This window comes from Crocodylus porosus, unplaced genomic scaffold, assembly GCF_001723895.1.
Source record: "Crocodylus porosus isolate Cpor-Errol unplaced genomic scaffold, CroPor_comp1, whole genome shotgun sequence".
NCBI lineage: Eukaryota > Metazoa > Chordata > Crocodylia > Crocodylidae > Crocodylus > Crocodylus porosus.
This window is the reverse complement of record NW_017728907.1, coordinates 11,908,094-11,934,205: the sequence shown is the minus strand read 5'-3', so window position 1 is coordinate 11,934,205 and position 26,112 is coordinate 11,908,094. Positions and strand designations below refer to the sequence as shown.

Sequence of the window (26,112 nt, the reverse complement as noted above, 5' to 3'; positions counted from 1 at the left end):
GATTGGTCAAACAAGACCTACCCGCAACAAACCCATGCTGGCTGTCCCTTAGAATGTTAGCCTGGGCCAGTCCCTCAAGGATGGCCTCCTTAATTTGTCGCCGTCCCTGCTAGTGCTAGCCACTGTATGTTAATGACAGGGCCATAGCCCTGTATATAGCCTACTGCATATAACAACAGGACCAAACTGATCTTTTTGCCTTACTTAAACTGACAGTGGGGAGGGAGTGAAGCTAGGGCTGGTGGGGGCAGGGGGCAGGACAGCCCCCAGCAGCTCTTGCTGGAACGTGCACCCTGGGAGGCACAGGAGGCACATGCCCTCAGAACTGCACAGGGCAGTTTAGGGTGCCACTGTGGGCTGGGGCCAGGCTCTTACAAGGGGCCAGGGGCAAGCTCAGGGTGGGCCGTGGTGATCTTTCTGTTCTGGGTCCCCCTCCAAATGAGAGCAGGCCCTCCCCTCGAAAAGCTTGCCACAACTTTCTTGACATGATGGGAATAGGGGGCTCCACTTACAAGTACTTATGGTTTCGGATGCAGCTGGCGTTGGTTCCCCTGGGTCCAGTGTCCCTCTTGGACTCTCAAGCACTCCCTCAGTGTTCCAGGAGTTAAATCCAGGGAGCAGACACTAGCTTGTCCCTCCACCCGGTGAGCTGGAGCCTTCCAAGCTCCCGGTCGGCTGGGCTCTCACAGCCTGGGCGCATCTGTCACGGGGTTTCAAGCCTGCCTCATTTTCTTCATCACAGTTACTGGCACGCTAAATGAGTGCCTTTTATTTTTCTCATGGCAGTGCCAGTGGCTGATGTCATCAGCCCAGCGCTACTCAGCTTGACAGATAGCTGGCTTTTAAATCATGGCGTGGATGCCGCATGCCACGCTGGCTCCGCCATTTGCAGCCAGTTCTAGGTAAGTCTTTTTTTCTAATGGGTGAATGTAAAGTTGCACCTGGCATCCTGATGTTGAAGCATAGGGTCCAGGGAAGTTGCCCCGATTCACACACCCCCACCACTACCACCAGGGACAGCCCTGTCTCCTGGGCAGCATTCAGTTAAGCTAACCATGACACTGCATTCACTTTCCTTATGCACTGCTTGCTTTCTAGTTCTAGAACAAGTGGGTGTACCTGCGCTATATCTAGAGTCCTCAGAAAACAACTTCATTCACCACCCAATTTCTCCCCCAGAGCACTTGCCATCCTGTGTGCCAAGGCAAAAAAGTGTCCTGTGCAAAAAATAGTATGTAATCACAGGCTTCAGTGATTGGATACTAGTTTTTGTGGGCATAAAAGAAAGGAGAGGGGGTATTACATTAAGGTGGGAAGAACACAATCCTGGCATTTCCTAGCTTTGAGTGCTTTATGTTCCTGCCTTCACTTACTTTAATATAGTTTCTAAAGTTTTCAAAATACGTAGAACAAGGTACCTTTACAGTGGAGAACCACACCAACCCTTCACCAAGATCACTGGCAAGCACTGGGGCCTTTAAAACCACAACATTTGAACTAACAGAGTTTCAGGTAGCAACAGTAAGTTGCTAGCCCCGTTTAGTGATTGGTCCACAGAGGTTAAAACATCTTTTGCCAGTCGGTTTCACAGGATTTGCAGGATAACAGACAATTCTGAGATTCAGGAGTTGTGGGTTCAATGCCAAGTACTGTGCTCAGGTGTCTATAAAACCTTCTGCCCAATGTCTGAGCCTGTGCCGATCTGTACCCTGTTCTTTAGTCCTCTACCTTCCAGACAGGGTGCTTTGTCTTGTATACTTCCCTGGTACCAGCTGAGGAGTACTGAGAACAAAGGAGACTCCTGATTTTCTTACCTCTGGTCACTAACACCACCATGGCCAGAGAAGCAGCAGTGGAATGGAAAGACTTGATCATCCCTTGCATCTCTGCTGGATGGGGTATGCTCAGACTGTGAGTGCACATACATAATACTTGGAAATTTGAACTTCTAGGCTCCAATGAAGCTCTATTGAACATGTATGGATGGACTGCTATTGGCAGAGTCTTACAAGTTGGCTATATTCGCCCTCGTTTTTATGGGGATAGCAAGAAGGCACATCCCACAGCAGGCTGTCCCTTTCTCTCACCGAGTCTCCAAGCACAGAAGCACAAATGCTTCTCAAGAAAACAGCAATCAGGATACTTTTTTTAAAAAGAAGAAGAGCAAAACAATGTATTTTTCCTTAATCTCACTGTTTGAAAAGACTGGACTATTTTATCTGAAACTCCAAAGAATTTGGCCAGAGGCAGATACCAGGCATGCAAAATTCCTGCCCAAGGAATTAAAAGTTAAGCAACCAAAGACAGGGTCTTATCACAATGAGGATTAAGCACATTTAATGACAGGTGGCATTACTAATGGTGCCAATAATGACATATTACATTGGTTATGAGCTCACAATAGCTCCACTGCAAAGAATGCCATTCCCCTCTTGTGACTCACTTCGTGTACAACACAAAGAACAAAACAGCACTTTGTAGAAGCTTCACTTGAGAGACACCGTACAGCCTGGGGCTCCCTGCTGGAGCTGGGACCAAAGAATTGTTAGAGCAAAAAGCCAGGCTGCAGAGATTCACAGGGCAAGTACTACCTAGAGGGGAAAAAACCTTCGCTTCTAAATGGGAACTATAGAATATTAGGGTGTAAAAACCCTACGTACAAAGTCCTTAGGCAACATCTTTGTGAGAAGCCTCTTGTCCCCTCCCCATCCAGGGATGGGTTTGAGGAAGGTGATAGATCTAACTAGGGCACTGTCACCGGTCTTTACAAGGTAACTCCAAATGGTGGCCAAGAAACATTTGCAATCTGATGCTCCAACCCCTTCCCCTTAACGTGTTTTCATTCTCTCAAGAGCCCCTTGTCTGCTACACAAGGAAAGACTTCTATTACCCTATCACCAGTCTACGAATACAGTTACTTCTCCACTACGCTACCTCTCCTCCTCACTTAGTCAGTGCTTTCTTCCCCTGTGACTAACTTTACTGCCTGCCTTTGCAGTTGCAAGAAAACATTTGAACAACAGCAGCCTGCAAGTGACAGAATTAAAGAGTTCTACAGTTGTCTTCTGTGAATAGCTGCAATAAGGATGTCCTGGTTTTATTCTCATCCTGCAGCTGCTTGGTAAAACTTTGCGCAGCACATAGATGCATGAAGAGAGTAGCAGTAGATTCACATCAGAAGGGGTCATTCCCGAAGGGTTACAAACTTAGTTTGAACTAAAGCTAGGAAACTGATGGTGTAAACTCTTAATGCCCACAAAGAAGAGCTGTTTCCTCATCACTTCATTTAGGAATTATGACAGGGGTCAGAAAGCAAACTGTATGTTAGACAACATTAGGAAGGAAATCTGATCATCACTAAAAATGATGAAGCCCCTACATTGCAACAGATAGAGAAGTAGGCCTGGAATGAGATCAGATATTAACACCATATTACAGTATGAGAGTCACATTTTCAGCTACTGTAGTCAAGAAAAAACCCCTCACAGCTAGTTGTTTAGCTCAAGGAACAAAGTACCCTCAGTGGGGTACAGAATGACCACCAGATCTTTTATCATATGACATGGCCCTGTATCTATTTACAGTAAAGGAAAGCAGGACACCACAAATACATTTAGCCAGTTAGCAGACTGAGTTTAAGAAGAAACTTCCTCATACTCTCACAACCAGCATATAGTCTAATTAAGAAAACCAATAGCTACAGAAAAAGATAGTTTAATGGTCAAGAGACCTTCTCTCTTTCCTTCCTAGACTATGTAATATGCATCTGTGTGTGCCCACATCTACAACACTACTCAACTGGCTCTTGCAACCTCAGGTGCTGACTGTTCAATTAAAAAGGCTATTGACAGTAGCTGAGCTATTGGTTATTTGCAATATGGCAATTCACCCCGAATCTCTGACATGGCCTTGCCCTGGCCACTTCCTTTGACCATTAAGATGTCCTTAGTAGACACCTTGCCCTGAACTACTTTTATTCAATTCCTTCTCCAACAATGTATCACACAATTTGGACACAATATGTTCCCTCCCATTATTTTTCACCATACTCTATGTGGTACAGACCATAAACCCACCTCCTAGGTCTGGTTTCTTACACTGTAGGTCTGTCTCGCCTCAACTACAGCTTGGCTTTCTGTGATTCTGCTAATGTCTTGACACTTTCTGCAATTGTAAGCAGTCCATGAAGTAGAAGGGTCAACTGTTACGGGTACGGCAGGCTCAAAAATTGTGAGTCATGTATGGATCTGCAACTGTACCAGACATACTTATTACTTACCTGGTCCTCTAACATTGACGTCCAGGACATCTACTTCTTGATCTGCCTGAGGTGGTGTAAGAGCAAGGGATGTGGTCCCATCAATATCAGCTGCCCTGAGGTGTTGTTGCGTCCATTGGCATTGATCTACCTGCTCATCTGCTTCTGGGAGCAATGCTTCATCTTCAGACTAAGCAGGAAAAACGAAGGTTCACTTCAAAACCACTAGCACACACTATACTATCAAAGACACTTTTTTGAAATCAGTATCTCTCTTTAAACCTCAGTTTGGCATTCTTAGCCTTTAAGTTCCCACCAGGTGAAAACTGTCTTAAACTCACAGACATATTGGCATTGTTAGATCTGCTTCTGTCCCCATTGTGATTAGAGGTTCTGCATGGGGGTGGATCTCTGAGATACAGTGATGGTTGTGGAGTCACTATCTGAAGTGCAGGGTTTACATCTGAAAGGTTGTTAACTTCGGGAGGTGTTATTTCTCTTTAAAGGTAATAGGAATATTGTAGGCAAGGGGGCGTAACAGAACAAACAAAACTTTTCCTCAAACAAAAATCCATCTCAGTACCTGGCACAACAACCAACACCTGACATCTCTTACCTTAGCTCTCTTTGGCTGAGGTCCCCTGTCACCTGACCAATGTTCCCCTGCAGTATAGTCTGCCAGATTGCCATCAGAAACTTGTACTGACAGATTTCTAAAACAAAAGGATATCTGTGTCATTTCATGGCGTGACAAACTGTTACCATAATTATGAAAACTGTCCAATTTTCTGTGGCTGCACATACTACAATGGAACAATTTTACTATCAGCCACACCCAATTCATATTTTTTAAAGAAACAGCAAAGTTGCAAATGTAAGAGGTCAAGAGCCCTGCTGGAAGGCAGAGATTACCTACTAACTCTTGTCCTGGTGGTATTGCTTCCATAAGACAACATTATTGTAGCCATGCAGCTGGTTGCATGGCCAAAAAACAGCGGCATCGTAGTTAGGTGACCTCTGCAGGTCCTTTGAGCTCTATTCTATTTATCGAGGACAAGCAGCATAGCTATGGAACCCACTCATTCTAGAACCTCTAATGTTTTAGCTTCAGGACCAAGTCCATTAACCTGGAAGCTGTTAACAGCCCCAACTTTTATATAAGCTCCAGTTGCTAGAGGTGGACCAAAACATCATGCTGTTCTCATGCCTGTCACAAAGCTAGCAAGAAACACACACAGTCTCACAGCATGCAACCTTAGGATCATAGGAAAATATGGCAGAAGGACCCTCATAGGGTCATCTAATCCAACCCACTGCTCAAGGCAAGATCATCCTTGATTAGACCATCCTAGCCAAGTAGTGTCTGTCTAACCTGCTCACGAAAATTTCCGGGGATGGAGATTCCACAACTTCTCCAATGTTTGACCATCCTAATGTTCAGAAAGTTCCTCCTAATCTTCAGTCTAAATCTCCTCCTTGCAGCTTGAGTCCATTGCTCCTACAGCCACATAGAAAAGCCCTTCTCTACCCTCTCTATACCAGTCAGGGATTTGAAAAGTGTTATAACCCGCACATCCCTCTCATCATTTCCAGACTAAGTAATCCTAGTTCTTTCAGCCTTTCCTCATGAATCATGTTTTCCAGACCTCAAATCATTTTTGATGCTCTCTGCTGGACTCTTTCCAATTTATCCATATCTTTCTTGAAGTGTGGAGCCCCAAAATGGGATCCAGTACTCCAGGTGAGTTCTCACTAGTGCTGAACAGAATGGAAAAAGCACTTCTTTTGACTTACAAGGGGCACTCTTGTTAATATAGCCCAATACGATGCTGGCCTTTTTTCCAACAGGAGCACACTGTTGGCTCAAAACATTTCATTGACAGACCACAATACACACACATAGGACCATATTATTGGCTTCTAACTTTTCTGCAGTTTTATTCTTGATAAATATGGACCACTATTTTAATTTACTTCAAGTACAGTTAGAGCTCTTAGTCTGGCTATGTTGGGGGTGAGGGGTGAAAATGAAGAAAATGAACGGTCATGTTATTTTTTTCCCTAAAGATTTCATTATTTCTACAAATAAAAATCTTCAAAAATCTCCCCATTTGCAGGGCATTGCAAATGGTTGTGTAGAATTGTTTTTTTAGTGCTCTGCTCAGTCTCATTTTAAATTTATACAGGAGACAGAGCTCCCACTATTAACATCTTATGTTCTTATAATTTATAAGAAGTGCCCTACAGGGTCAGACCAATAGTCCATCTACCCTAGTATCCCGTCTCCAGCAGTGGCAAGCAAGGGTGGATGCTTTAGAAAGAAATCTCTAGATATCTCTAGAGTGATCTATCCCTTATTCATTAACCTCTCTGGCATCCATCATTATTGATTAAGAGATACCAGAGGAAATATCTCCAACCATTCTGTTCAACAGCTATTAATAGATTTGGCATCCATGACTGATTACCAAGTACAAGACCTTCTGTCCAAGGGCACAAAGGTAAATTCAGAGAAAGGCATGTGAAATGTTGGCATAAGTAGTGATTTTCCCACAGAGTTTTAAGTGCCTCGGATAAGAGATTTATACACCATGTTATTTATTTATTTTTTTACTTTTATGTTCCAACAACCCAGAATGTATTAGCACAGAGGTGCTCAGTGACCTGAAGGGACCCTTACTTCAATCCAACTGCGTCTTCCCCAACTGGTTCTCTCCGTTTGTGGTTACTGGAGTCTCTGTGCAAAATAAAGCCCTCAGGGAGCCAGAGGGAGCCATGCTTCCGTTTTCGCTTTGCCATCATCACACCCAAAAGAAGGATTACAAGGCCGATCAAAGCTACCACAGCAAGCAGGTAAAGCATCTGGGTCTTCCCTCGTGATATGCGTTCACCTAAAAATTCCAAGTGAAACATCAAGAAAAATGGCTTCCTTCCTCCCCACCCCTCAGATGAGAGCCTCTGATCTTCCTTTATTCTTTTTTATTCTTATTGTTATTTAATGCTTTGACTCACAATATGCACATCCACACATGAAGGCACACGACCTTGCAGCAGCTCAAATAAGAGTGGCACAAATTTGTGCCGGGGATTTTTGCTTTAGCACACATGCCTGAACATGCACTCTGGTGTGGGGCAAGTTGTGCCACCTGGGGCAAACTGACTCTGCACAGCTCCTCCCGCAGCTGCAGCTGGAGCTAGAGGCTAGAGCCATCACCTGTGCTGACCTCAGTAGTATAAAAAGCTGCCCTGGCAAGCAGCTGATGGCTACTTGCTCTCAGGAGCTTCTGGAGCCCATCCACTTGGTATCTGGGGAGACTGGCCCCTGTGCCAGCTGGACTGCTGAAGCAGCCCTAACCTAAAGTGACCCCTACACCATCTACCCACTGCAGCAGTCTGGCAGTGGATACTGCTGCCCAGCTATGACTCACTGCCACCTGCGACAGCATGCAGCCACAAGGCCATGCACCAGCCAGATCTGGATTGGGACTGTATGGTCACCTGGGCTGTGATATGGGCACTGTAGCAGAGCCTCCTGCACCTCTGGACTAGCTGCCAGTGGGCCGTGTCTGCACAGCTGGCCTTCATACGGCACTGCTATCATACTTTCTGGTGCCCCTGCCCTGCCATCTGGGCAGCTACTGCCCAGAAGATGTGCTCATTGTAATGTCCTACTTTGAACTGTCAAAGCATATCCTCCTGGCCCCAAATGGCCAGGTCAGCCACCTTGTCTGACCTCCAGCTGAGTCCCTAGTGCTGGCCCTGAACAGGCTCCACTGCCCAAGTCTCACCACTTGTCTCATTAGCAGAGATCCTGGTGTTCCCTGTTTAAAAATTGCAAATTCTCTGTGTGGCAGGGCACCTTAGGTGCCTGCCACTTTAAGGGCCTCAGCAGGCAGCAAAGCAGCCTGCAGGTGACTGCACTGTCAATCAGGAGAGTCATATGGCCAGCAGGAGGCTGCCTCATTGGAGGGAGGACCTAGCTGCTAAAGAATATAAGAGCAGGCTCTGAACAGTACAGCCTGCAGTTGCTGCAAGGAGCCAGAGGGAGAACATCGCCGGGCTAGACCTGCTGCTCTCAGAACACCTGGAGGTCAAGGGCAGGAACTATGAGGATGAAGGAGGTTCCTGGTCCTAAGGAATGACTAAAACTATATCCTGCTGGGACAGATGGTATGATGGGGGTCCAGGTATGTCGGCAGATGCCCGAGTCCTGAGTGGGCTGTAGGCAGAGTGGGGTCCAGGCAAGTCTATGGATGCCTGAGACCTGAGAGCCATAAGGCCCCCCAGACTCAGTGAGGGGGCAGAATAGTGGTTGGCAGCTGTGTAGCACAGAGCCTTAGGGGGCCTGAAGGACTGCACATGGGCTGACCAGAGTAGCTGGAGTTCAGGCCCTAGTGAAGGGGGCATGGGTTGAAGCCCTAGTGAAGGGGGCATATGTTAAAGGCCCCAGTGAGGGGGGCAGGAAGTCCAGGCACATCTGCGGACACCTGAGGCCAAGCTGGGACAGGCTCAGCAATGGAGCTGGGGGAGTAACAGTGGATAGTGATTTAGGATGCCATCTGTGAGGAATTAGACATGGTATAAGGGTAGGTTCGGGGCTGTGCATAATGCCCTAGGTATCAGGGCATAAAATGGGCAGCCTCCCACATTGCTACATCAGGAATTATTACATCAAGACATGGCAGGAAAGGCAGAGCAGAGTGCTCTAGACAGGTGGTAAAGCTGACATTGTGACCGGCCTTGAGGTGGCCCCCTATTACACTCTGATAAAAAACCCAACTTGTCTCATTAAAATATCCAAAATCTGTGTTCTTTTGTGATTAAAATGAAATGCCACTATACATAGAGAAAGATCAGTTGGGCAATGTTTTATTGATATATTTACAATTTTAAAGCAATTTGGGAGCCTACCAGTGCCTCTATCATCATAATAAAAAATTTAAATATTTATACACTTTGGCATTTGCTTTTGTTTTTTTTAACATAGAAAAATCAGAACTGCCCCTGCCCCCTTTGCTCACCAGGATGTGGAGCACTGAGTAGCACTGATATGCCATTGCCCTGCCCCTACCCTTGATTCCTGTCCCACAGCCCCTGCCTGCCTCCACTAGTGCCCTCCCAGCAGCAGCTCCATCCCAGCACCAGGATATGGGTCCAAGTATCAAATTTAGAGCCTGGGCTGCAAACAGGCAGTGCAGGGAACATTTTTAGTTCTTAACATGCCTCTTGTGGTGTCTCAAACTGATTTGAGATGCTGCAACAGGCACATGCACACTCATCTGGATGTGCCCAATGTGTTTAGAATAAGAGACTCATCGGGCTTTGGAGAGCTCAGACTATGGCCATGCAGAGTAAATTCTGATGAGCTGGTACGACAATTAACGTACACAACACCTTTGCTGTATCACCTTCCTCTATTCCGTGTCTTAGAATTTGCATTCTACAACTGAAGTAGGACTTGTTTATTTTTTTTTCAGAAGAACTTGCATAGCTTGTACACATGGCCTTTCTTTTAAGTGAGAAACTGGGACCACAATTTTGGGAACTGCATCTTCAATAAAGTATCCACTTGCTTTTATACAGATCTGGTCCTTTGCCAAAAGGAGCTTCTGCTAAATTGAAGATGCTGCTCTTTACGATACCTGTTCCTGAAATAGGGCTGCAAGATCACAGTTTAAAGTCATGGCTTTCCTGTGTATCAGGGGTGCTCAACCTCCAGCTTGTGGGCTAAATGAGGCCTGCAAAGCCATCATATCTGGCCCATGGGGACTCCCCATGGGTAAGGAAATTTGTCAGCTTTGGGGAGTGGCCATTAATATGGATACTCTCCATTTGCCAAATTCCCAAACCCCAAGCCCAGTGCAGCCAGTCAGGCTGGGCCGCAACCCTTAACCCACAGAGCCAGGCCATACCTCCCCCCATTCCTGAACTGGCCCCAAGTCACACCCCAGTCCCACCCCACAGGTCACAGTTGGTACCTGGCCATACCCCCTTCCCCCATGGAGCTGGGTTGGGATATTGCTATGCCCCTCCTTCCCCAGAATCGAGCCACACCCCTTTCCCTCAGCAGGACGTGGTTGGGGTTTGACCATGCCCCATTCCCTCCTGCTGGGGCTGAGCCACGCCTCCTTCCCCCATGGGGCAGAATTGAGGCTTGGCCACACCCATTCCCTCCCACTGGGGCCAGGCCACAAGCCCTTCTCTCCGTACAGGGCTGGCTGGGATCTGGTGATGCCACCCCGCCCTCCACACCAGCAAAACCAGGCCACACCCCATTCCTTTCCACAGGGCCAAGTCAAACTCCTTTCCCCTCTATGGCTGTGTTGGGGCTGGCCTGCCCCCTACTCCACTCCACACAGCCAGCTGGTGCCTGCTATGCCCACCTGGGCGCCAGACAGGGAATACCAGCTGAATTCAGCTCATGGATGGACCAGGCACTGCCCATCCAGCCCTCCAGGCAGAAAAGATTGAGCATCACTGATATAGTTACGTATACATAATGGCAAATCTTTGAATTTGTAGAGGGACTGAACCACAGCACAACCTCATAACAACTAACCCTATTTATAAGAATCCTCTGTACTTAACAGAAGGGACCTATTTTTTTTCCCTTTTTTTTCTGAATGAAAAGAATGCAGCAAACTGAATAGTCCTATTATAGGAAACAACCCCTTTTATGAACTCTTTTCTCTTTCCCATAGGGGTTCACTGTAATGAGGTTATACTCCATTTGAACAATTTCTATTCTAGTAGGAAGGCAAGAGGGTCCGACCATGTGATAATCCCTTGCATGTTTTTGCCAACTGATCACCTGCTTATTTGTGACAGATTAGTTCTTGTCTTTTAAAACACATCACATTACAGAATGTAAAAAAAAAATCCTTTAGGCAAGTGCATCACAACACACATGCCCCTACTGCATGTTGATAAATTAGTCCTAGGTGTATAAGGGTTTTGTGCAGGGGTGGGCAAAATGCAGCCCACCAGGCCATTCTATCCAGCCCATGGAGCCCCTAAAAAAATTTAGAAAATTAATATTTATCGGCCCGTGGCTGCCTGTCATGCGGCCCTCAATGGCTTGCCAAAACTCAGCAAGCAGCCCTTTGACCAAAATAATTGCCCACTCCTGGTTTTGTGGGATCCCAGAAATTGTATTGAACACTAAGATCTCTGAAGTGGTTACAAGGCTGTCCTGCAACTCAAAATCTGCCTTGACAAAAAAAAATTTGCTTCCTTCACACCCCAGAATTTTCCCCCTTTTCTTTAACGGTACTTACTTTCAACCGACACAAAAGGATAAGGCACCATGCCCTTAATGGCCTGAGCTGCTAAAAGAGCTGCTGCAGCTTCTGTATTTTTAAAGCACTGGTCTGACTCTTCAGCGCACTGTCGATTGTCAATTTCCAGGAACACCTTTGTGCTGTAAAAGCAGAAGAGAGAATAGGTCCTGCTAATCAGTTTCACCAGACAAAAGAGAGAGTCTTCCAGGCTAATACTTTCACTTTGCTCTGGATTAAACAACCTTGATAGTTTTAAGCTTCCCCCTGGCAGGTCAATACATCCCCTGGCCTAAAATATTGTATGTTTTGTACACACCTTGTAATTCAGACTTCACAGTCCTAGTAGAGAAAAACAAAGAAATTTGCTCACCCAATGGCCTCTTGTTCAAGCTCTCTGGTCTTACGAATGACCAACAGGGATCGCCGGCTCCGTAGTGCTGACTTCTCTCCATAGTATGGATATACCATCAACTTTCCCTGGGAATCCCGTTTTATTCTCAGGTTGGTGTGTAGAAGGGTTCCTAGAGTCCATAGGAAGCTATGGACATCTGAAAGCAGCTGTTCAGGGGGCATTAGCACCACAATTATAAGGGTACCTTCCGCCAGCTTCTCAGCTTTGTCACCGGCACAGTCCAGACCATCCCAACCACACTCCTCATTGTTACATCCTTTGTCACAGAGGCCATTCGCATAGTGATCCTCACAATATTTACCATACCTGGAAGAGGGGCAGAGGGTTATAGACAGTAACATACTGATAGCTGTAGCCTGGGGTCCTGTCAACTAGGATGCAAAGCATTCCACCACTAGCTAGTCCATTCCAGTGTGGGTCAAGCTCAAAATGATGGATTAGACTCAGACATTTTAGGTGAGAAAATTCACCTTGAGGGTACCATTTACAATGTGACCTCACATCTGGAGCAAGGTATAAGTGAAAAGCATAGAGCACCTGGTTCAACTGTAGTGTGAGCAAAATGAGAATTATTTAGATCAGTCAAGAGGACTGCACCAAATACTGGAGACACATCATAGCATGTCCAGCCTTACCACATGACCAGTTATGTTGGTAAAGCTGTACCACGTGCTGCCAGGCAGGAAACAGGGCAGCACATAAATCACACCTTTAGGTCTCAGACTCTGCACCTGAGCCAAAGAGATGCAGTACTTTTGGGGGGTAAAACAGAAGACACGAGGCCAACACATGAAAAAAACAAAAAATTTAAATCCTGCTCTGCCCTAGTTTGTGGTGAGCTCACATACATAGCATTTTTTTGTGAAGCAAGACCCACAGACTGCTCCATCGGATCCAGCAAGCAAGGTACCATATGGTGTCATTGATCAAACTGTCATTTTGCCCCCAAAATTCAGCATCTTCCAAATATTATTTCCAAAGAGCTGAAAAGCAGGTGAAAGAAGGAAAAGTTCTTTGAGGCATAAAGTGCAGCCAGAGCATTGTGATTATGCACCATTCGTAAGGCTGAGGGAGCAGAGGCTGTGCAGGCCAAGCATATAAGTTGTTAAAAGCAATAGCAAGAGATGGATTAGTTACAGAAACCACTGCTGCCAGCATCAGGCCTTACTTGCACGTCTTAGGGTTCTGCTGACACTCAAAGTTGTCAAACAAGCACTCAGGTGTATTACAGGCCTCATCGCACAAGCCATTGAAATGCTCCCAGCAGCGCAGCGACGAAGAACAGTTGGCCCAGGGATCTTCTATCATCAGCGAACAGTCCCCTCCATCCCACTGGCACGCGTGCGTGTTGCAGTCTTCATCACAGTAGCCGTCTTTTGCTCGTTCCATGCAGTGTTGACCCAGACACCCTTCAGGTTCTCGGCTGGGGTGTACTGAATGCTCACATTGGCTGCCTTCAGTGTAACTGGGACACTGACAGTAATAATAAGGAGCCTGAGGCCTAGGATGGCAACTTCCCCCATTCTGGCAGGGTGCACTGGTACAGCCTGCAGTAGCCTGGCACTCCTCACCCACCAAGAGCTCTGGACAGTAACAACGGGGCCCTGAGGATGTCTGGATGCACAGTTCCCCTTTCTTGCACCTCATTTGCCCACAAGTATTGCTGAATTCACATTTAGACCCAGAATAACCCTAAGGAGAAAAAAAGGGGGGCAGGAGATCACATTGAGTAAGGCTCTTAAGAGATAAGCTCTCAATTTTGTTATGCAGAGACATGAGTTTATCAATGAATACCTGCATCTCCACCCCGCACATCAAAGCCAGTACCCCCTTTCTAGAAATAAGCGGTGCTTCCCTAGATCTAAACCTCAAAGACATGCTCTGAAAACCTTCAGTGACCAGGTGAGCCAAGCAGAAAAATCCACCAATGAACACGTCTCTGTTCCATGAAGCTGCTTTCTCCTATCTCACACTGCATTTCCATAGTGCGTTTCACCCTTGAAGTGCATCTCCCATAGTTAAACTTCCAAGTCTTTCAACTTCCTGGGACATTTTCCAGGCTTGGACAAATATACCACATATAAACCAGGATAAGTTTTATTTACCTTACACTATAACCCTGGTTTTCTAATAAATTTCCAGAATGTTCATGCCTTGCAAAATTAATTCTCCCATGCTTGATCAGCACATGAAGTTGTGTGCACACCTGTCCTTGAAAAGCTGGTACAAATGTTAGTTTGGTTTTTATTTAAAGAAAGGGCGTGGCATAGTCTGGAGCAAAGCAAGTGGACTCGAGTAGGGGCAGATCCAGGGGAAGTGAACTTGTGCACTTGTACCCCTTTGATTCCCTGTCTACCAAAGCTTAAAACCAACTGCCCGGCAGTGACAGCAGTTGCTACTAGTCAGGCAGTGCTGAGGGAGTCACTTGACTTCTTGGCTCATTATAATCAACCTGATCTCTTCTAAACTCTTCATTCCATAGGTGTTAATGACCCTCTCCTTTGTAACGGTTTTGATGTTCCACCAGTCAAACTAGCCCTTCTTCTGCCGTGCTACTGTCTGTTAGCTGCTCCTGGTAATGAAGCTCCTATTGCACAGCCCTGCAGATTATTTTTAACTCATTCCAGTGAAGTTATCTTTGTTTTTGTTTCAATCTTAAATGGAATAATACAGCCCTAGGTCCCAAGTATATTAGTAAAGTTTCTAGTTTATTTTTAGCTGGAAAAAATGTGTTGCTTTATATGCAATGTTGCACCTCGCCATCTGCACCCTTCTTTTCAAAATTCTACATCTGCCTCTGGACCCAAGGAGGACCCAAAAGCCTAGTATTAAATATTTAGCAGAAAAGGTAGTTAAGCTGTCTCAACAAGGAACTTGCTGGTGGTAGTAATGAGCAATGCCAAGTTCCATATAAATGCCTATGGCATTCAAATGTCACTGACTGACTGGTGAAGGAACTGCACTTACTTCCTCAGCTGGGAGGCACAAGAATGGTAGAAAAGGACAGGGCTTTCCGGGCAGTGCAGAAGGGGTATATTCCACTTACAAAGGGAATCAGTGCAAAAAATTATGAAATCAAAAAATAACAGAAGCTCTGCTGTTCTTTGCTCTGCTTTCAGGGCTGTCATGGTACAAGAAAACTGGACTAAGCAATGCAATTTGAAGGCACGTCACTTACTGGAGGACACTGGCAGATGAATCCATCAGGCATATTACTGGCAACAGCACAAGTACCTCCATTCTGACAAGGCTTCTGAGGACACACATCTATCACAGTTTCACAGTGACGGCCTGTTGCAGACGCATAAAGGAGGGAAAGAAGAGGGGAGAAACTTAGTTGCATGGAGAAGGACCACCAACTATTGCCTTTCTTTTTCAAAAGGAAACCCTTTCAGCAAATATTTCTCTCTCATCCTATCACCCTGACTGTCTCCCATGGGCCATGGTTTATAAGAGGGTCGATTCTGGACCCGCTGCCAAGATGATATTGAAAAACTAGAGTGAATAGAAGGGGAGGGGGAGGACCTAAATACAAATACTGTATATTGGGACTGGCTTGGGGAGAAATTAAATATATAAAATGAGAAAGGCATGTTGAAAACAACACACAAATTGTACATCCTTCAAACATCTGTAAATTCAAAGGCAGAGAATTCAAATGATGAATGGGGAAAAACTTGTAACAGGAAATTAAGATGGAAAAGTGATGAATACAAGAAAAACACTTCTATCAGCTAAGAGTCTTGAGGTAAAGGACAATCTTCAAAAGTGACTGTGGAAATCCCATTTCTTGAGGTTTCTGAAACAAAACTGGTTTTATGCAATCACTAGAAGACAGCATAAGGACCAGTCATGGATTGCCAGGGAAATAGAATGAATAGCTTAATAGCATCAAAAAAAAAACAAAAAAACCCCACCAAGAAAAGACCATGTTTTGATTAATTCAGGAGGAAATAGAGGGACTGTGTCCTGGTACTTACCAGTAAAGGCACTGCGGCAGATACATGTATAATTATTTATCATCTGAACACAGTCTCGGCTACCACGAGGGCTACAAGGGTTGGAGAGGCATTCATTAATGTCCCCCTCACACTGCTTGCCTCCGAAGCCTGAAGGACAAAGACAGCTGTGGCCCCCAATTTGGTCTATGCACTGTCCTCCATTAAGGCAGCGAGGCCCTCCTGAATCTGGCATGCAGTCATCAATATTCTCCTCACAAAGAAGGCCTGTCAAAACAAACAAAAGTAACTTGAGTTTTTGGCTTGGCCAACTTGCTTATTATTGTTATTATTCTGGTCTAAATGTTGCAGGAATGTTACTAACACAAAAACATGTTTTGTACTCAAGTTTCTGATCCGCATTCTTAACCACAATCTAACTTAAATGTAACTATGCCTGAGAATTTCCTGTAGGAAAATTTTCCTATAGGAAAACTAAACAAGACATTCAAAAGGAATGCTACCATGTGAGAGCTAATGAGTTTTAAAATTTAATCCTACAGCTAGATTCACTGCTTGTGCAGCCACTATACAGCTTCTTTGGGGAAATGCAAAGTAACTATGGCATCTCAGACAAATCTGCAGATGTTTTCTGTGATCAGAACAGCATAAAGAAGTCAGAGTGCAAGGGTGAACACAAACCTTAACTTGTCATTACATTTTTTACTTAAATTTTCCCAGAGAGGAAACTGTAACAATTCATGTTAATGTTCTGCAGGGAAAAATGCTGAGCAATTACCAAATTTGCTGATAAAGTAGGGATCAGTGTTTATAAAGCCTGAGGATCTATGAAAGCCTGGAGGAAGACCCTGCCATGGAGAGTAAAGGATGGATGAGAGAGGTTTTGTGAGGGGATTAGAGGGGAGCACAATGGGATGGTTAGAGGAGAGGGATCATAATAAGTATTCATTACACAAAATCAGTGTCCATACCTATTTGAAAACTAAACACAGAGAAAAAGTGACACTAGTGTTTGCTGAAGCATTCAGTTTGTGCCCCAAACAAATGCTCCATGTAGCACTTTCCTCTCAGCAAAAAAGGCCTGCTGCCTCCTGCTCCTACTGGGGCACTGGAGAAATGCATTAGGATGGCAGTAGGGGTAAAGAACCCAGTCCCATATTTCCATTTCTCTATGAAACATTTTGGTCTTCCCAGGAAATGTTAACACTTACAGCTTGCAGGGTTGCAAAAGGGGTATTATATGCACTGGCAAAAACAGCTGCCTCTGCAGTACCATCCTCTTTGCCCTTGCACTCAGCACTCTTTAAGGATGCTAGTTCAAGTAGGGCCCATTTCCACCGGCATCCTCTTGACTGTTCTTTTTTTACTACCACCCCTCTCCTCCATCTTGCAGACATGTAAATTATACCCACATGGAACCCTCAGATACTGCTGACACACACAGAAGTCAGGTTTACTCAACCCCATTTGGATTTAGTAATAGGTAAACAATAGTTTGCAAGCTTAGCCTCTGGTCAGAATGAAAAAGCCATATATAGCTTGAGCTAGCATACCACATCTGTTAAACACCACAAATGGTTAAAAGAGTGGACAGAGCCTCAGATTTGCATTTGGTTTTGTGTCTTTACATGAAACAGTCCGTGGGAGGAAAAATAAATAAAAGATGTTTTCCTTCCTTCATGAGGTAGGAGAATTCTCTTCCCACCTTTGCACTTTCTAAGAAATTTCTAAAACTTACCATATTCAGCTGTAGATCCAAGAAAAATTTTCAGACAGATCTATATACAAAGCCTTCACAGTAATAAGACAAGAAAACAGGAAGATCACAAGGAAGAGACAAGAAGCAACAAGGTAAAGCACTGCAAAAAATTCTGATCAGCTGTACCCAAGAAGCTGGGCATAGAAACAATTAGCAACCACACAGATGATGCATCAGCAACTCTAAATCAAAGTTAAGATTCTAGAAAGTGATTGACTTCAAAGAAAAGTCAGTCTAGCTGCCATAGCTGCAGGGAAAGTCTCAAGGAGCGCAACCAGCACATGCATCCAACAGCAGCAGCTCTCAGGCATGTGACAGTCTCATTCATTTCAGAGCACCTGTCCATGGTAATACAGGCAGCTTGAAGGTCCTTCCATAGGCAGGAAGAAATGAATAAATCCGATAGGAATGAGCCAATAAATTGAAGATTGAAAGGCGTGCTGATACTCTAGTAAATGGCAGAGGGTGAAAAGGAGAGAAATAGATGTCCCTCTGTTGCCATGAAATGCAAAAAGATATTTTCACTGAAGCAATGGGCTGAACACAGCAAAATAAATTCATTGGCAAAATAGTTCACATGTAAGTAAATGATAATCTACACTGAGGATCTTTGCTGGGCATAGAGCAGAGTTAACATAAATTAACGAGGAGGAAGCAAATAGGAAATGGCTTATGAGTTTGTATAAACCGCTTTGGTATTATGAGCCTTTGATGAGTTCCACCTGGAACAGATGTGACCTCATTGGAGAAAAATGCTTTAATGGGGACAACATATTTCAAGAAAGAAAACTGAAGTTTCAGAGGAATGTAAAACATTTGTGACCGAGTCAGGAAATCAGTTCATAGATTCATAGATGCTAGGGTCAGAAGGGACCTCAACAGATCATCAAGTCCGACCCCCTGCCTAGGCAGAAAAAAGAGTGCTGGGGTCACATGACCCCAGCCAGATGCCTATCCAGCCTTCCCTTAAAGACCCCCAACGTAGGGGAGAGCACCACCTCCCTAGGAAGCCCATTCCAGATTTTGGCCACCTTTACTGTGAAGAAGTTTTTCCTGATATCTAGCCTAAATCTGCTCTCTATCAGTTTGTGACCATTGTTCCTTGTTACTCCAAGAGGCACCCTGGTGAACAGAGCATCTCCAATCCCCTGCTGCGTACCTGTAATGAATTTGTAGGTGGCCACAAGATCACCTCTCAGCCTTCTTTTGCAAAGACTGAAGAGGTCCAGGTCCCTCAGTCTCTCCTCATAGGGCTTGCTCTGTAAGCCCCTAACCATATGAGTGGCCCTCCTTTGGACTCTGTCAAGTCTATCAACATCCTTCTTGAAGTACAGCACCCAAAACTGGACACAGTACTCCAACTGCGGTCTGACCAATGCCGCATAGAAGAGAAGTATCACCTCCTGCTGATACATGATAAAGTGTGGTTAAGCTTTGATAATGAAAAGGTCTACAAGGAAAGGCTGAATGAATTGGGCACATTTAGCTTGGAAAATGACCAATGGAGGTAGGAAGAATTTGCTGCCACAAGTGTTCTTTATACTAAGAAAATCAATGCTAAATTTTAGAAAAAAGTTACATGCAACAAGCTGTCAAGGGAGGTTATATAATCATCATCAGCAAGACAAACGCTGAACAACTGAAGCAAATCAAATTTGCTCCAGTGGACTAGCAGAGCCTGGGTTTACCAAAATAATTCTCACAAAATTATTTCTCCAACAGAGAAACAGAAGCTAAAATCTTAGTAATCAAAGGGGCAAGGATGCTGGAGTTACACAACTAAACATGATTCCTAAAAAGCTAGTTGCATCCCCACTAAAAAGAAATCCAACTGGTTAGAACAGTGACGGTCAGTCACGGAAACATGCAATCCTTTTAAGGATGCTATGGGGTGCTCCACAATATTAGCACTGACAGGAGATTTCAAACAGTGTCAAAAACATTCTGCCCTGCTGTGGGCTTTCTGAGTTCTGTGCAACAGAAGAATTCCTCTGTTATTTTTTTGTGGTCAAAGAACGAGTGAAAACTAAGAGCTGACATTTTCTGAGGGGTCTAATGAGGGATGCCTTGAGTCTAAAAGGGTTGAGAACCACTGGGCTAGAAAATAATAGACCGGGGAGACATCTGTTTCCCTCAGGCACTCATAGCATTTTATTTGAGGGCTATTCAAATTAAATTAATTCATTCCTGCAAGACTACATGTGTGGAAACCACTCTATAGGAAAGAAGTGAAATTCCTGTAGCTTTTTACTTTATTATTAAATTTCATACCCCGAGTTCCTGGTGGACAGGAGCATTTGAAGTGATTGATGAGATCAATGCAGGTTCCTCCATTTTGGCAGGGCTGGAACTGACACTCATTCACTTCATACTCGCAGTTGACACCCTGGTACCCTGGCACACACTACAAACATAAAAAAAAAAAAAAGGAACAAGTGTATATATATCTCACCCAACATGGACACATAAGCATGCATCTGAGATTAATGCACCCTAACCTAAAACAGGACAAAAAAACCAAAAATCTTCAGTGGCCAAATTCTGCTCCTATATGCATGTGGGCAGTCTTAATGATTTCAGTGAGGGAAGTTAACCAGGTAAGTACTGTACTGCTCGCAAAACATCTAAAGGTGAACAATCTGCCTCCTACAGATGTCTTGCAGAAGATCACAAGGCAAAGTTGGAAGGCTTGATGAATCTCAGCTGCTATTAAAAAAAAAAAAGTCAAGTCAAACAAACTTCAAGTCGTCAGTTAATTCAGCCCATTCAGAAAATGTGGTTCAGAAAGTTCCACCGTTCTCAAAGCCCATAAAACTGATGGGCTAAAATAACCTGTGGTGCTGTGAATATCAGCCAGAGGAGTCAAAGCACAGCAAAAGGAGACGGTGCCTATCATGGGAGGTAAGTGTTCCACCCATCCTAAGCAGGACAAATATAGATTGTGTCGATTTGCTTTTTGATTTAATTTTCATATACTTATATGTTACAAGTGGAAGAGACCTATTAGGTGAATAAATCCATCTCCCCAGAGGCATGGGATATCAGTGACTAACCTCCTGCTAAACTCAAGTCAAATACTGTTCATTCTTATCCTTCCATAGTCTTTCAAAGTGACTCCAAATCCCTGACATTAACCAAGTTTAAATTTTCTCTCTGGGGCATGCTGCATTTTTCCAAGTTGTAGGTCCCTTTGCATTCAGTCTCTTTATTTGGTACTTGGAATTCTTCCTAGTAAACCAAATCTGAACACTTCATCAAATATCACGCTTCTACTCTCTCCCTTGACAGTGCTTCTACTCAAGACAATTTGAACATAATCGCAGTTTTAGCTGATAAATAATCAAAATAATTTTTGCAGAGCACCCGGTCACTACCATGGCAAACAGGTGACAATCTAAGCACCAGAAAGGAAATGAAGAACTGTACAGTGAAAATGTTAAACTGATGAAATTCGGCATTATCTGTGTTTCCTTTAAATAGCACCCTCCTTTACCTCACAGTTATATCCTCCAAGATAGTCCCTGCAGGTGGCGCCATTCTGACAAGGACTGGATATGCATTCATCCACCTGCTCTTCACAATAGCTACCAGTGTAGCCTGTCCGGCATTGGCAACGGTGGCTGTTTCCAACATTAAGGCAATTGCCAGAGTGCTGACACAACTGGTCTACAGGGACCCCTAGAATAAAAGGTTAAGCAAAGTAAGCAGCCATCTGAAACCAAAATTCATGAGAGAAGCCATCACCATTGCTATTTCAGCTACGAACAGTTATTGCTAGACCAAAAAAGCAGAGCCTCTATCCTGGATCCTGGAAGTTGGAAGGAAGGAAGTGTGGGGGGTGGAATCTATTGATAACAAAGAAGAATGCCACTTACCCCTCTGTGAGGCAGCCACTTGGCAGGAGACATTGGGCACATCACAGTAGGCCCCACTCCAACCAGGGGGACAGTTGCAATGAAAGTGAGTATTCTGCTGGACACATGTACTTTTGTTCTTACAGGGAAACTTGCTACACAGATCCACAAGTATCTAAAACAACAGATGCATGAATGTAACTGATAAGCCATTGTTCAAATTTTCTGCCTTTCTTGGGGGTTTAAATCCCCCAAACATTTTACACTCTGATAAAGGCACCAAGATACACTGGGTTTAACTGGTGTCTTAAACTGTCCATTATCCAAGATAAAGAGTTTGCAGTTGTTACGTTTTACTTGCAGACAGTTCTGTTCCCACTCACCTAGCTCAACAGACCATTCTCTCATCTCTGAATAACACGTGTCATCCTTACTCACTTATTTCCCTTTTTGAGCATATAGCCTTCTAGGAAAGCTTAGATGCTTGACTGATGTCAAGCTGACTGCACTGGCTAGGGTAGGTCTTTTAAAAAGAATAACAGTTCTGGATTCAGCTGTTCTACCTGCTTTCAGTTGATAACATTCTTCTTTTAAGAAGAGAAATGTCAATCTCTTTCTCAAATAGATTTAAGAGAGAAATCTGTGTTTTCAAGTGCATCGGAGACAATATAATTCTGAACTTGTTCCTGCCTTCCAGGTTTTAGCCTGTTTCTTGTTGGGCTTAAAAGTATAGTATTACCATTTTATCTATAATAAACTACTGACTATTTAATACACAGTTTCCATAAGGGCTCACTGCTTGCAATTTTATTTTATTTAGTCCTCCTTATTCCAGCTCTTTGTTAAATTAGATCAAACCGAACTTACTAGACTAAAATTGTAGTGGAGCCTATAAGCTGTTAAGCCCTTCCAATATTAGCTTCAATTGCATTTATAAATTTGAAGAGTGGAGAGTGCTCATATAAAATGTATATGACACACAATGATCAAACTCCTCATTCGAAACACAGAATTTATCTCCGATCTGCTGAGCAGAACTGGGGAACTGGATGATTAATTTTTTTGGAACCAAGGTACATGATGTCAGCAAGAAACTGTTCAGTTTCATAGAACTTTACGATCATCTTTCATGTTCCTTCTCTCAAGATGATTAAGCAATGCGCAGCTGCTCAGGATGACCGTAACTTGTGACATTCTTATGTTGTCCATTTTCTCTGCAAATGGAAAAGTCTTCAGGGACATAATTCTCCATATCGTTTAGGTAGATGGTATTCTTGTCTGAGACCCAGTGCTCTTTGCTCTTTCCATTTATAGAATCAGCAACACAGAAGAGCAGGAAAACATTCTTCTCCTGTATGGATGCTGTCATCACTAGGCCGTCTCTCACATTTGATTAAATATCTTGCATTAAAATAAGGCTGCTTTAAAAAAATATTCTTCCATTATGTTTTCCCCAAAGGGCAGGGCAGGATCTGGAAGCCAGTTGCTAAGTTAAGTGTCAAATAGTATATGCTGAATAAATTGGTCCAAAAATTACTCAGTCTTGCAATGCCAGGTTAACATGAACGCGACTAGAAAAATTCTTATGAGATACAGGTTCTCTGATGACCTGCTTAGTAGTCAGAGCTTATCTTTAAATGGCAGAGATCAAACAGTGCCTGAAAGCAGCCAATTCTTAGGCTTACTTTTGCACTGCCCAAATCCAAAGACCATCATGGCTATGTTTTAATGACCATAGCATCCAAAACGTCTTATATGCAACCTGAAATTAATGACCTGCTTCCACTTCAATAAGCCACTTTTTCAATGGCATATTTGATATGGAATTGATCTAAATTCTCCATTTAGAATTGAGTTGCAAGCCTGAAATGAGCATGAACCCCACCTTAAAGTAAAACTCAAAAAATGTCAAAAGTTCAGTTTTCATTAATTTGTTTTAATACATCATTTCCTACCACTGCCTTAAACTTTAGACATCTTGGAGTAAAAATCACACTAATATTTGGTAATGACTGCACAGTCATTTTCTATACCGATCAGCAGCTTCCAATTTTACTGTAGGAAACCACCACTTATAGTGCATAAAACTATATTAACACTAGGTTGTAAAACCACTATGCCTCAGACTAATTGGCTATAATGGGCTGAATGATCATTTCAATTATTTTCCTACAAGAGACACCATGACTGTTGGTATTGAGCAAACTGTTACTCCAATTAACTATTATTCCAATTAAAAGACTAGGTAGGGGGAAAAAAAGTAGAGTTTGTCTGGGAGCACAAAACAGCATGTCAGTGTTGCAATGGGTGAGCAGTTAATTCTGCTATAATAACTATATTTAATGTCTCTATCCAAGTGGTGCCTATCTTATTTACACACAAATTCTGACCTTGAGTAAAGCAAGCCTGAAGTGAAAGTGAAGTAAGTAAGCTACCATTATCCTGGGCAGAGAACTACACACAGAAAGCTTTTGATGCTGTTCATTTTCTTCAGAAACCATACCACATGCTAATTTCAGATGTGGCTTCCTTCTCCAAAACTGTGGTTGAAGAGTTTAACTTCTAGGATAGACATAGCTGAGCTGTGTGCGTTTTAGAGTGGAGGGAAAGCATTAACAAGTCCTTGCCATAATAAGAATTTTAATGGCATCAGTTGCTTTGTTACAAAATAGCACTGAATACAGTTGGCATGAGCATGTCAACCACCTCCCAATGGAAACAAAGGAAATGGGGCTCTGGGTTGTTTAAAACCTGATATTCATTCAATCTGACTATTTTGTTATACAAATGTTCAGACAAAAGTAACAAGTAAGAATGGACCAGCTGAAATAACTGCTGAACATCTAGGTCTGGGCTACTTACCTGACAGTTCTTTCCAGTGTAACCCATGGGACAAACACAATGATAGGTCCCCAGGCTATCCACACAAGTCCCTCTGTTCAAGCAAGGATGTGAATCACATTCATTAATTTCCATGAGACAAAAGGTTCCCGTGAACCCAACCGGGCACTGGCATGTGAAGGAGTTGATCCCGTCCACACAAGTGGCTCCATTGAAACATGAACTGGAAAGACAAAATAAGAGCGAAAAATAAAATAAAATATAAGACAAAATACAAGTTAGCTCACAGCCAAAGATTTTATATAAGATTTACAGAAGTGAGAAAGAACCAGTCCTACTAAAACTCCAGCCATCACTAGGACTTGTCAGTCCAGTCCACTCATTTTTTAGGTTAACTTTTGGATACTGCAAGCTTGTAACAGATATGCTCTCCACTAAAACTCTTAGGTGTTTTCCAACACAATGTCTGGACAGCAGTAACCTCCTCATTAAACACATCTGCTTTGGATAGTTTATCCACAGACCTAGAGCAGAGATTCCTCAACATATTACTAATGACAACTTCCACTGTTCAGACTTCAATTGCTCAGACTTCCTCCCCTCCCATTGGCACATATAACATCCCTTTTGCAACCACTGCAATTACATGTACTGAAGAAAAATAAGGAAATTTAAATCTGAATATCTTTAAATACAATAAATCTGCTGCAGGCAAGAACCAGAATCACATAATTGGCAAATATGTTGAACCACAATTTGAGGATTCCCTGGTCTGGAAATAAATGCTTATCATTAGGTCACCTACCTCACCTCTGCTGAGGCAGGGTTGCTCAAATATTCCCTCTCAACCTAAATGTACTGACAGAAAGGGCTTCCATGATTTTCCCTTCAAAAGATTATTCCCAATCTGTGGTAAGTGAGCTGGTTGGAAGTGGAATGCCAAAACCAACTTTGAATTTTTCAGTTTCAAAGGAACAGTCGTCACAAGCACAAATATGCTCCAGCTACTAATTAACAGCTTTTGAGAAGGTAACAAACAGCTGTTAAATTACATGATTCCAACCACTCATTCGATTGACCACAAGGGATAAGGAAAGTAAACTAGTTCCCTAGTGAATCATTTGCCTACTATCCAATCACACAATGAAACTCTGTCTACTCCGATGTCAGCCCACCACAAAGTCCAGCTCTTTGAAGTACATATTTCCCTAAGGAAGACAGTCGAGAAAGCAGTAACAGTTTTGGTGGCATTTATGCGAATGTCCAAGAAGCATCATACTATGTCAGTTTGAGGGTTGCTCATACGGCATGACTGATTTTAGAGAACAAAGCTGCAAGGCAGCTTGATGAGTCTTGAATACTTCTTAAAGAAATGATGAGTCAAGTAAAGGAAAAAAAACTCATGGAATGTAATAAACAATTTTTTTCCTTGCAATTATGTGAAAGTTCCATTATTTATGCTCAGCTCTTATAGACTAACATTTTGAATGAAAAGAGACAGTTATAAAATAATTCTTGTTTTTTTGAAGGTATCAAGATGTCAATAATCAAGAAGCAAGATCTGTCAAGCAGGATCTTGTTTCTCTCATATTCCCATGAACATGGCACATCATTGTACAAGGTGTACAATGGCAGAAAAACTTTGGAAAACTGAATGATCTTACCACAGCAAACAGTGGTGGGGAAAAACTGCTTCACTGAGTACTCTATGGTTAACTTCCTCTCTCTGCGGGTATAAGCAGGAGTCAC

The 26,112-nt window shown here is 43.5% G+C and overlaps 1 protein-coding gene across 1 annotated transcript in view; it reads right to left on the bottom strand.

The window, feature by feature from the left end:
• NOTCH2 (notch 2) overlaps positions 1–26,112 on the bottom strand; it is a 114,208-nt gene that overhangs the window by 14,443 nt on the left and 73,653 nt on the right. The window contains exons 17-28 of the mRNA XM_019530576.1: positions 24,385–24,586; positions 21,544–21,697; positions 21,162–21,346; positions 19,940–20,072; positions 15,931–16,176; positions 15,129–15,241; positions 13,119–13,642; positions 11,909–12,256; positions 11,536–11,678; positions 6,939–7,149; positions 4,875–4,971; positions 4,280–4,448 (exon numbers count right to left, since the gene is read on the bottom strand). Of these exons, the coding sequence (XP_019386121.1) occupies positions 4,280–4,448; positions 4,875–4,971; positions 6,939–7,149; positions 11,536–11,678; positions 11,909–12,256; positions 13,119–13,642; positions 15,129–15,241; positions 15,931–16,176; positions 19,940–20,072; positions 21,162–21,346; positions 21,544–21,697; positions 24,385–24,586 (2,525 nt within the window). The remainder of the gene's footprint in view (positions 1–4,279; positions 4,449–4,874; positions 4,972–6,938; positions 7,150–11,535; positions 11,679–11,908; positions 12,257–13,118; positions 13,643–15,128; positions 15,242–15,930; positions 16,177–19,939; positions 20,073–21,161; positions 21,347–21,543; positions 21,698–24,384; positions 24,587–26,112) is intronic.